This window comes from Macaca fascicularis, chromosome 4 (assembly GCF_037993035.2).
Source record: "Macaca fascicularis isolate 582-1 chromosome 4, T2T-MFA8v1.1".
NCBI classification, from domain to species: Eukaryota; Metazoa; Chordata; class Mammalia; order Primates; family Cercopithecidae; genus Macaca; species Macaca fascicularis.
In genome coordinates, this window is record NC_088378.1 from 127,169,900 (window position 1) to 127,182,572 (window position 12,673).

Consider the following 12,673-nt stretch of genomic DNA (forward strand, 5'->3'; position numbering starts at 1 on the left):
ATTGACAGGGGATTGGTTCCAGGACCCCCGCAACACAAAAATGCAAAGATGCTCAAATCCTTTATCTGAAACAGTGTAGTATTTGAATATAACATACGCACATCCTCCTGTATGTTGTACTATAAATCATCTCTAGATTACTTGTAATACCTAATATGATGCAAATGCTATGTAAATAGTTGTTATATATTTATTTGTATTATTTTTGTTGTTATACTGATGTTTTCTTTTCTTTTCTTTTTTTTTTTTTTTTTTTTTGAGACTGAGTCTCACTCTGTCACCCAGGCTGGAGTGCAGTGGTACGATCTCAGCTCACTGCAACCTCCACCTCCAGATTCAAGTGATTCTCATGCCTCAGCCTCACAAGTAGCTGGTATTACAGGCAGCTGCCACCACGCCTGGCTAATTTTTGTATTTTTAGTAGAGACAAGGTTTCACCATATTGGCCAGGCGGATCTCGAACTCCTGGCCTCAAGCAATCCGCCCGCCTCAGCCTCCCAAAGTGTTGAGATTACAGGTGTGAGCCATGACACCCAGCCTTGTTGTTTCCTTTTTGAATATTTACTATGGGCAGTTGGTTGAATCTGCTGATGCAGAACCTGTTGATATGACTGTATACTATAAACGATGCAAACTCCCACCATCTAGCAGCAGGACTGCTACTCAGACAGTTTTTTTATCCATTTCCTCTCAAATTTCATATCACAAGTGAATAATATCTTTCCCACTCTTATCAAGTCCCAATCTATCACCAAACCTTTCACTCCTAAGAGGACTTTGCCTGTGACTTTACAAAGCTTAAAGTTCAGCTGAGCTATTTCCTCCCTTCAAAATCCTCTCACTCTGGGACTTCTCAGGACATGGCACGAGGCCTATCTGCATCAGAATTACCTAGGAAGCCTGTTTAAAATACAGATTCCCAAATTCCATCGCAGACCTATTGAATTAGAATCTCTCCAAGTGAGACCTGGGAACCTGCATTTTGAATAAGCCCCTACCCTCACCCCTGCTCTTCATTTAGGCTCACGTTTGGCAGTGATCTTCTTTAAGTCTAGTTCCATCACTGTATTTTATCCCGTTCCACTTCCAGATTCCCAACTGTACAGAACTTCCTGAATTTGCCCAGTCATGAGAATCCCCTTGGGCACTTGTTCAATATGCAGACTCCAGGCCTCTGACTCAGACCTACAGTCTGGGAGCCAGGATATTTAAGAAGCACCTCAGGTGATTCTTAGGGTCAGCCAAGTGTGGGAAGTGCTGCTCTGGAATATGCCCCAGAGCCTAGAGCAGCCCCCAGCACAGTGAGGGCCAACTGGTTGCTTAAGGTGTAACTGGGATGGAGCCAAGCCCAGGGGAGGTGGCAGGAAAGCAGCAGAGCTGTGAGGACGTGAGAACAGGTCCCCAGTAATCAAAGGAAGAACCACCCATATACAAAGCCACAAAAGAAGTATCAACAATACATAGACCACACTCTCTGACCACAATGCAATACAATTAGAAATCAATAATAAAAAGACAGCCAAAAAGTATCCATAAGCTTGGAAACTCAAACCAAGCTTCTAAATAATTCACATACAAGAATAAATCATAATGGAAATCATGAGGTGCCTAATGATCAATGAACATTAAGTACTGTATATCAAAACTTGTGGGATTCAACTAAAGCGGTAATTAGAAATCTGAAACCTTAAATGCACATGCTGTATTTCACTGAATATAAGGCATCATCAATTGTAATAGCATTGTTATTTTATGTATCACAAAGAACAAAGGCTGCCAATTAAACTATGACACATGTTTTCATCACTTAGAATTTTTATTTTATACTTATTGAGGCATTCTTTTAGATTTACTTACAGATTTTAATCACATATCATTCATGCACTGTATAAAGAAGGAAATTATAAGCAAAATAGACTGGTTAAGGCATTCTTAAATCTTATGCACATTCAGAAGTCTGACTACTAAATCACTTTCAACTCAATCATTAATGTCCACATTTTCCACTTAATACTGACCTAAGATTTCAATTAAAATGTGAGTTGAGTGATGCAGCATTTCTTTCTTTTCTTTCTTTTTTTTTTTTTTTTTTTTTTTTTTGAGCCGAGTCGCCCAGGCTGGAGTGCAATGGAGCAATCTCAGCTCACTGCAATCTCCGCCTCCAGGGTTCAAGAGATTCTCCTGCCTCAGCCTCCCGAGTAGCTGGGATTACAGGTGTAAGCCACCATGTCCTGCTTGCTTATTTATTTATTTATTTACTGGAGACAGAGTCTCCCTCTGTCCCCCAGGCTGGAGTGCAGTAGTGCAATCTCAGCTCACTGCAACCTGTGCCTCCTGGGTTCAAGCGATTCTCCTGCCTCAGCCTCCCGAGTGGCTGGGATTACAGGTGCCCACCATCATGCCTGGCTAATTTTTGTATTTTTGGTAGAGACAGAGTTTCACCATGTTGGCCAAGCTGGTCTCAAACTCCTGACCTCAGGCGATCCACCCGTCTCAGCCTCCCAAAGTGCTGGGGTTACAGGCACGGTGGCGCTGAGACCAATTTTTGTATTTTTAGTAGAGGTGGGATTTCACCATCTTGGCCAGGCTGGTCTCTTAGCCAGGCTGGTCTCGAACTCCTGACCTCATGATCTGCCTGCCTCGGCCTCCCAAAGTGCTGGTATTACAGGTATCAGACACTGCACAAAAGTGTTTCTCTATTGTCTCTGGAGTTTTCTTCCAAGCTGTGAACACACATTCTACATGCTTCAGTGCTCATACAGCAAAAATTATTACAACCACATCCCGCCTGCTGCTTGGCTCACAGACCTGGTAACATCCAGTCCCTACTTCAAAGATGCAAACTGTCTATCCAAGAATTGATGGATTATAATGTTCAAAATAAAAAAATTCCAAAATGAATGAGATAAATTGTCAATTTAAGAAATAAGAAGAAAAAAAAAAAGAGTAACCCTTCCCCCCCAAAAAAATTTTAAGGAATAAAATCATAAAAGATTGAAATAAAGATTATCAGAACTTTGGCTTCATGCAAAAGCTAATAATGTGATAAACAAGGTTCAAGAAAAAATTTTGAATACAAATAATATTAGGGCCTGGCCTGTAATCCCAGCATTTTGGGAGGCTGAGGCGGGCGGATCACCTGAGGTCAGGAGTTTGAGACTGCCTGGCCAACATGGTGAAACCCCGCCTCTACCAAACATACAAAACTTAGCCAGGCATGGTGGTGCATGCCTGTAATCCCTGTTACTCAGGAGGCTGAGGCAGGAGAATCGCTTGATCCCAGGAAGCGGGGGTTGCAGTGAGCTGAGATCACATCACACTGCACTACAGCCTGGGCAATAGAGTGAGACTCCATCCCCAAAAAAACAAAAATAATAATAATAATAATAGAAATGAAAAGAAGGCCATAATTATAATTAAAATGAGATAAATTTACAGGTAAAGAAATTAAGCTCCAGAAATGTCAAATAACTTGTTCAGAGTTACATAGCTATGGAGTATAATTTATAAAATGTAGTTTAACATTCAAATAATCGAGATGGTACTGACAAAAACCCTAACAGACAAATCAATAGAACAAAATAGTAAACATAAATAGAATAAAATTTTATATGAAAACAAGTGGCATTTTATCTTGGTGAAGAAAGGATGGGTTATTCAAAAAATATTGCTGGAACAACTGATTAACCATTTGGAATAAAAATAAAAGTAAACCTTTCTTATCCCAAACTGGAATAATCCAGATAACTTACAGATTTGAATGTGAAAATTGAAATTAAAGATGTACCTGAAAAAAATAAGTAAAAGTTTATATAATCTTAGAGCGAAGAAGTTATTGCCAAGAAAGATATCAAATATAGGCAAAATAAAGGAAAAGAGGCATAGATTTGAACATGCCTCTTTAAATATAAACTTAAAACTTTCATAGCAAACTATAAACTGGGGGAAAATCTGTAACATACATGATAGAAATAAAAAAGAGTAGTCATGACAAATTATGAGCTTTTTTTTGTACTTTAAGTTCTGAGGTATGTGTGTAAAACGTGCAGGTTTGTTACACAGGTATACACATGTCATGGTAGTTTGCTGCACACATCAATCCGTTGTCTACATTAGGTATTTCTCCTAATGCTATCCCTCCCCTAGCCCCCCACCCCCTGACAGGCCCTGGTGTGTGATGCTCCCCTCTCTGTGTCCATGTGTTCTCGTTGTTCAACTCCACTTATGAGTGAGAACATGCGGTGTTTGGTTCTCTGTTCTTGTGTTAGTTTGCTGAGAATGATGGTTTTCAGCTTCATCTATGTCCCTGCAAAGGACAGGAACTCATCGTTTTTCATGGCTGCATAGTATTCCATGGTGTATATATGCCACGTTTTCTTTATCCAGTCTATCATTGATGGACATTTGGGTTGGTTCCAAGTCTTTGCTATTGTAAACGGTGCCACAATAAACATACGTGTGCGTGTCTTTATAGTAGAATGGACACTGCACTCCGGCCTGGGTGACAGAGTGAGATCCCATCTCAAAATAAGATAAAATAAAATAACACATACAAACAGCCAATATATGTTTGGGGGAAATTGCATCCATCCTAATAATTGGATTTGGGGGAGTGGGTGGTTGTTTATTTTGTGGTTTTTTGGGGGTTTTTTTGAGACAGGGTCTTACTCTGTCACCTAGGCTGGAGTGATCTCGGTTCACTACAACCTCTGCCCCTAGGACTCAAGTAATGCTCCCACCCCCAGCCTCCCAAGTATCTGGGACCATAGGCATGCACAAGCATGACCAGCTATTTTTTTTGTTTTGTTTTGTATTTTTTGTAGAAATGGGGTCTCACCATGTTGCCCAGGCTGGTCTCAAACTCCTGAGCTCAAGTGATCCGCCCACCTAAAAAGTGCTGGGATTACAGGCATGAGCCACAGTACCTGGCCCCATCCGAATAATTGAAGAACTGAACTTAAAATCAGATACCATTATTTGTTATCCATTTGCAAACACCCAGGGTTGGCATAGCTTGGAGGAATGGAATTCCTATCATTGCTGGTGGGAATATCCCCATCTGACTGAAGAGCAATTTGGCCATATGTGCCTTCCGAAGCCTATGAGAAGTGCATATCATCTGACTCAATAGTTCTACTTCTAGAAATGTATCTATGAAAAAGGCATGAAATGCATGTCTAGAGATGTAGAATGGATTCACCTATATGGAGAAGAAATGAAATCAAGGCCAAAGACGTCCTCTATGTCAATACTTGCATGTGAGTTCTGAGGTATTTATGGTAAGATTTACTTATGGACATTTTTGCCCATAGGTTTTAACAGTGGCTGCCTTTCATAGCATGTAAACATTGTAATTGTATATTGCCACTATAGGACTTGAGAGTTCACCCAAGCAAGAATTGGTTGGCTCTATGGATGGTATCAGAGAGGGCCCTTTCCCAAGTTTTTTGTTTGCTTGCGTTAGGAGCAAAATTTAAATGTACTGCATGTCCCTGAGCAGCGAGCAGTGAAATCACACCTAAAACTTTAGCACACTTCCTTGCTTGCTTAAAAAGTTTTGTGGCAGCAGCAATCTAGAAAGTGGCCTGTGGCCACTATAATGGGGAACGCTTATCTGATGGACAAGGATGGGAAGAGCAATCTCTTGCTAAACTGACCAACAGCACACTCTCTAGATCAAGCTGACTACAGGATCTTCCTAAGAGTAACTCAACCTCAAATTTGAGCTGGAGACACTTAAACATGTCCTCAAGATGCCTCCCCGCCCTTCCCCTGGTAAAAGAAGATTAGCTGGAAGAGAAGCTGGAATTACAAGTCTGAACACTTATTAATACTGATGCTAATACTAATACTGATGCTCCCACTGCATAGAGTACCATCCAGCTACTCCAAGCAAGCCAATTACTTCTCCACCCCCAGCTCCCAATGGCTTCCCTCTCCCCCATCTAGCTCAGAGGGCTATGGGGAGAAACAAACACGCTAAGGAGATACACCCTGCTTGAAAGGTTCACCATTTATCATGAAAATTGTTATTCAAGTGCAACAAATGTCAAATAAGCCAGAAGCCAGAAAATTCTGACAAGTTTCTAAAACACCACAAAATAAGAAGAAATGATGTAATTAAAGGCCAAGAGAAGGTTCTTGTAACCAGAAAGGAATTCAAGGGAAAAAAGAGAATTTGGAAGAAAGTCTGTTTCTTTATTGCCATCTGTGGAATTCAGGATAATTATTTCCATTTTTTTAGGCAGGAATAACACCTTACATAACCAAAGCACTTTCATATGTTTGTCATCTCAGCTGATTGTCACAATAGCTCTGTCTGGCAGGGAGAAAAATAATACATCAAGCCATGTTTGTTTAACATGGATATTCATTTAACCAAACACTATTTCCCACCCCTGCTTATCTGCTTCATAATGGGCCTAAGGATCAAGGACAGAAATTTTTAACCTGTTTTTTTATTATATCCCCTCCCCCATAAGCAGTAATGAAAGCAATCGGTTCTCTGATGGAAAAATGCACACACACACACACACTCGTATCTTCAATTGGTTTGTGGAGCCCCTTCCTTCCTGAAATCCATAGATTCCATGTTAAGCTAAACTCAGATGTGTTTTCCTGAATAGACTCTCCTACACAGCAGGAAAGGACACCATGGGTCTTTCATTAATGTGGTCTGGGACCTGGTGCCCTTCTGGTACCCCTAACTCAAAAACATGGATCCTCCCTAGGACATCCTTAAAACAGCAGCTTCTTCCTTTACCCCAAACCAAACTGGAAACTGCAGGAAGGTCTGGAGCTTAAAGTTTGAGAATCCCAGAACCCTTTTCTCCTTGCTGTTCCAGACACACTTGGACAATTAATAGTTCTAACTCCTCCAGCTCCTCCTTCTCTGCGGTCCCAGCTTATATTAATAGCTGGGTGGAATGAGTTGTACCTCCCTCCTTTCTCCCCACTGTGAAGGAGAATGAGATCACAGACCCAGAATACAGAAGACCAGGGAGAAAGCTAAGATCTGATCCAGCAAAGTCTGGACATTTCACAATCCCTTTTTGCAGCACTCAGGCCTCTCACCCATAACAGGTAAATGACAACTTGAGCGCAGGCGCGCTCTGAGCTTTTCTGGGCGACTGTGGCTGTTCAGGCGCCATGACACTGTTCTCTAAAGGCAAACGCGTCCCTGAATATCCTCCTTGGCCTTAACCAATTATGGAGCTACCAGCCATCATTTAATTTTTAAAGTGTTCATAATTCCCACCTAAACTGTCCCATCCAATAAACAGTGACACAAACCTATTAATAGCTGAGCAAAGATGAAAGGACACAGGCTCGGGAGTATGGCAGACTCACGTCAAATCTCAAGCTCATGTCAAATCCCAGGCTCACCATTTATTAACCCAAGCACTGGGAAGGTCAAATCTCTGGCTCCCTTTACTCATAAGGGAGATCCAGTGAGGTAATTTATGAGACTCTGCTTCGGTGGTGCTCTCTGCCTAATCAAATCTCGGGTTAGCACAGACATAAGCTACTATTCAAGCAGCTCTTTTTACATGCCCCCAAATTAGCTTCCTTCTAAATTTCAAATGGTGCCCTCCACCTGCCCCCGCCCCCGGATGTAGTATACTTGGATGTGGCCACCAACTCCACACCCAGTGAGTGCTCTGGATTTCTTAGAACTCAACTGTAGGTCCTCTCCACCTCGGTCATGCCAGAGTCCCTTTTTTCTGGAACCTTCTCCAGCTCTCTGCCGCGGGTCGCGCTTGAGATAGAGGGGAGACAGCAGCCCCGTGGACCGTTTCCAGTGATCATGGATGGACTCATCTGTGCACATGTTGATTTTAAATATTAGAAGCAACCCAGAGACAAAGAAAAGAACCTCTTAAGAAAGGTATCAGTCAAAACAAACAAATTCCACAAGCCACCGAAAGTCAGGCGGGCAGGACTGGCCTCTAAACCAGAGCCTCCCTCCCTCCCTCCACCTGGGCGATGCGTGGTTTGGAAGCCCTCGGAGCTCCAGCAAGTCCGCCCCCAGCCCGAGCCAGGCTCGCTGCACTCCCCCATCCAGCTCCTTCTTTTCCACCTCAGAGTCTTCCCACCCCCTTCCCCAGGGGAGGCCCCGGTCTGTGCTCAGAGGCCTCCACGGAGCATGCGGCTGGGACCAACGAACCAACTGGCAGCCAAACTGCCTGCCGAACGCACGCCACGCCGAGGCTGAGGAACCGAGAGCCGAGAGCAAAAGGGACGCTGCGGCCGCCTGCTTCTCCCACGGAGGCGCGTTCCAGGGTTGCCGGGACACCGGCACCAGCAACTCGGCGCGCAGCGTCCTGCCTGGCTCGGCTGCCGGCCCCACTGTCTGTCACCCCCGGACTCTCTTGCCATTGATACAGGATGGAGGCTTCTGAGAGATGAGGAGCTAGGGGCTCCAGCCATGGCCCGGCGTCACAGGCAAGGACCGCTGCAAAAGCCACTTTGTGGTTTTGGATTTTTTTTTTTTTTTTTTAAGAGTTGTGGTTCTTTTCCAGGCAATTTTCATTATTAGAACTGTAGGCTCTGGTAGCAGTGAAAGATGCGCCCTCCACAAAGCTTGCAGATGCCTGGTTATAATTGGCATTGATTAGACAGGATCCACCTACCACTTACAGAGCGTCTTTTCTGGGCCAGGCGCCCTGGTGGATGTTATCTTCCTTAAGCAGCCAGCTGCATTTTTCAAAATAGAAAACCAAATTTTAGCAAAGGCTTGCTCAAGGTCACCCAGAAAACAGATTCATTTCTAAGTTTCCTCATTCCAAATCCACCACTCTTTCCATCATATTGACTTAAATTTATCTTCCTCATCCTTTCCAGTATTTAATAAATCTTGCATAGAAAGCTTTTCTCCAAGTCTAGTTTAAGTCCCTAAATTCGTGTTTAGACCAAAGTTTCCCTTTTTTAAATTACTGATTATAAGAGAAATAAATGGTCATTATAGAAATATTGGAAAATATGGAAAAGTATTGTTAATATCCATGATCTCACAACATAGAAGTTAAATAGTCTTTTTCTGGATAGCTATTGCTGTATAACAAATCACCCCCAAACTCCGTTGTTTCAAACAACAACATCCATTTTTAATTTCTGATTCTGGTGGTTGGCTAGGCTAAGCTAGGCTGCTCACGCTTGGGGTCTCTCACAGGGTCTCAGTCAGAGGTCACAGAGGAGCTTCCTCACTCATGTGTCTGGTGATTGATGCTGGTTGTCAGCTGAGGTCAGCAGGGTTAGCGCCAGTTCACCCATGTGTGGCCTTTCCATGTGCTTTCTAACACCAGTGTCAGTTTCCAATGTGAGCATCCCAGGAGGACCAGGCAGAAGTTGTATTGCCTCCACAGTCACAAATGCATGGAGAGGGAACTTAGATCACACCTCTCCATCATGGTCATACTGTATGAAGAGCACAGGGCACAGGGGAGCTTGTGGCCCTCCTAGAAAACACAATCTCCCCTTCTGATATTTAGGAGTTGTTTCCTCCTTGCCCTCTTTCTATGCACATGTATGTCATATACCGCTAGTGATTTACACCCCTGCTGATATTTAGGGGCTACTTCCTCTCTGCCCTTCTTCTGTGCACAAATGTGTTAACATTATATATATATATATATATCTTGTATTGGGCTTTTAAAATTTAAGATTACAGTTGATGGCCAGGAGCTGTGGTTCATGCCTATAATCCCATAATCCCAGCACTTTGGGAGGCCGAGGTGGGTGGATCACTTGAGGTCAGGAGTTCAAGACCAGCCTGGCCATCATGATGAACTATGTCTCTACTAAAAACACACACACAAAAAAAAATTAGCCAGGTGTGGTGGCAGGCACCTGTAATTCCAGCTACTTGGAGTACTGAAGAAGAACTGCTTGAACCCGGGAGGCAGAGGTTGCAGTGAGCTGAGATCATGCCACTCCACATTCCATCCTGGGCAAGAGAGTGAGACTCCATCTCAAAAAAAAAAAGTTGGCCCTCCATATCTGAGGGTTTTGGATCCACAGATATGACCAACTACAGATTGGAAATATTCAAAAAATATATTAAAATTTAAAATAATACAGATAAAAACAACAAAGTATAGCAACAATTTACATAGCATTTACGTTGTTTTCGGTATTATAAATAATCTAGGGATGATTTGAAGTACTGTACAGGAGGATGTGCATAGGTTATATGCAAATACTATGTCGTTTTGTAAAAGGGACTTGAACATCCTTGATATGCTCAAGATTTTGGTATGGGAGGGGAGTCCTAGAACCGATCCCCCAGGGATACAGAGGGATGGCTGCATATCCTGAGCATTTCCCCTTATCAAAGTTTAAAAAACATGTTATCTCTTTATCCCATGGTAGAAGAGGTAATAGTTTTAGAAATGTAAGCTGGGCAACAGCATAGTTAGGCGAGTATTAATGGCTTGACTCAAGATGCTGCCTCACCAGGAAGGCAGAGATTTTTGTCTGTTTTATCCACTGCTACTAGCACAGTGCCTGGCACATATAGATGCTCAATAACCATTTGTTTAATGAATGAATAAATGAGTGAGTGGGTGGGTGGATGGATGGATGATTACAATGGTCTGAGCTGAGCCCCTCCCTCTCTTGCTTGCATCCTCCTAGGAGGAAAGAGACCAGGTTTCTAACCTGAACCACCAGGTTCCAAGATATCAAGATCTATCTGTTGGTCAGGTGATTTTGCTAGGCAGGCGAGTGAGTCACAGAAGGGAAACTTTCTCATCCTTGGTGAGTCCTGTGAACTGTGACTCATAAACCTTCCCTTACTCTGCAGCTTAAAACCTCCCAGGCCACCTTGCCCTCACTCCTTGGGCAAGTTTTAGATGCCTGCTGCACCAGGCCTGCCCTGGCAGCTGTACCCAAGGTTTGGCAAGGCACTGGAGCCAGCTAAGGGGTTCTCAGGGCCTCGGAGCTGCCTCTGATCAGCTTGGCCCCCCACACAGCCGGTGTGTTCCCAGGATTTGCACCGGAAGCTTCCTGTGCACAGCAGCCCCACAACCAGAGCTCAGCAGCAGAGGTGAGGGACGGATGCTGGGTGTTCCCAGAAGGCTGAGGATCCTGAAGGTCCCAGAAAATCCTGCCCGTAGAGCTGGGAAGGTGAGCACAGTTGGGCAAGAAGAAGGCTTCCTCAGTGTTCCCTTGCTGGCCCCTGGCTGAGCACCCCAAACCAAGCCCGGTCTGGAGGTTACCGCAGAACCTGCGCAGGAACACGAAGGCCTGATGTGGGGAGGAACGGTGGTCCCAGGTCCTTAAGGTCAACTCAACTCTTTCTCCAGCTTTAGGGCCCTCCTTTCAGCTCTACAGTCCAGGATCCTGATGTTCCACAAGCTTGGTCCTAATGGGTCTGAATGAGCTCAGGAAACCTGGGACTCCAGGCCACTACAAACACACACAGGGCTTACATGTGGAGTATTTCACTGAACTAGATAAAATTTCTGGTTATGTAGGTGAAACATAGTTGCATATCAGCAAATTTATGTTATTCGACTTAATCATGAAAGACGAATACTTCTAGCAGGTTTCATGGTGAGGCCAGAGGAGGGTGGGCTGAACTTTAACCCCTCCTCTTCTCCTTTGCTCCTTCTCCTTGAAGGACCCCACTTCGCTTTCAGTAACTGGGAGCTTGGCTCTGGGAAGGAATGGTAGACAGTGAGGCGGGGGTGGAAGCAGGGGGCCGGGCACTGGATAGGAATGGTTGGTTCTGGTTCTCCCCTGGCTCCCGCAACCCCAGACCCCGAGAGCAGCTGGGACAGCCATAAGAATTAAGAGCCCAGAGATTAGAGGAAACCAGACAGTGGAGGGAGAAAGATAAACTCAAATAAACTCTACCCCGTTCCTCTTGAGTCTTGGCAGGACAAAAAGTGCCTGCTGGAGAAAGAAACTTGAGCCTAGAAGGATGGTATTATTTAATGGCCTAGGGTCAGAGACATTGGTAAAAAGCCTCTGAGTTTGGTAAGCCTCAAGAGCTGCAAGCTAAACTGGGCGAGGAGGGCGTCTTAAACACCACTTCTCCTCGAAAGAGCACTGCAGATGGCCCCTATAGGGGAGACTGTCTTCCCCAATGTCAAGGCAAGGTCATCTAGCAGAAGCCCTCATGTAACGCGCTTGTCCCATAAGTATGCACCAGAGGGCAGTATAAACCCAGGTATGGAAAACGGGATGCGCTGATAGATTCTCTACTGTTGACTTCAAGTAAGGGGCATCACAGAGACTTATATAAAGACAGCGCTGAGGAAATAGGTGTTGAGTGGATTACTGACGCACGGCCACCTTCAGAAACCTTCAATGGTAGGTAGAGGAAGCCTGGCAAAGATGGAGGAGAGAGAGAATTCGCTACCTCAGAATTGACTAACATGGCCAGCTCCCAAATAGCCAGAGGGCCTCCCCATCAGTTCAGGCCAGGAAACAATGACCAGACCCCTGTTATGTTCCAGGCACTGTGCTAGGTACAGGAATTTAAAGGTGAATAAAACACAGTCCCTTCCCTGACTGAGTTCCCCTGATAGCTATGCCCATCTCTTTACATTTATTATCTCATTTAATCCCAACCACAGTAAAGTGCTAGTAAATCATCCTCTGTTTACAAATGAGGAAAGACAGACTCAGAAGGCAGAAGTAACTTGTCTCACCAGTAACTGGCAAA

The 12,673-nt window shown here is 44.1% G+C and overlaps 1 protein-coding gene and 1 long non-coding RNA gene across 5 annotated transcripts in view; one reads left to right on the forward strand and one right to left on the reverse strand.

Moving 5' to 3' along the window:
- SPATS1 (spermatogenesis associated serine rich 1) overlaps positions 1-8,280 on the reverse strand; it is a 32,923-nt gene extending 24,643 nt beyond the window's left edge. For 2 of the 4 annotated variants that reach the window (XM_005552845.4, XM_074037876.1), the window contains exons 1-2: positions 8,168-8,280; positions 7,683-7,821 (exon numbers count right to left, since the gene is read on the reverse strand). In XM_005552845.4, coding sequence (XP_005552902.1) covers positions 7,683-7,821 — 139 coding nt within the window. In that variant the 5' untranslated portion in view covers positions 8,168-8,280. Of the gene's footprint in view, positions 1-7,682 lie in introns of all 4 variants that reach the window. The other 2 variants (XM_065543961.2, XM_045390995.3) reach the window with 2 other exon arrangements.
- Positions 1-12,673, forward strand: part of LOC123572943 (uncharacterized) — a 45,218-nt gene that overhangs the window by 15,762 nt on the left and 16,783 nt on the right. The gene's annotated exons all lie outside the window — the stretch shown is intronic.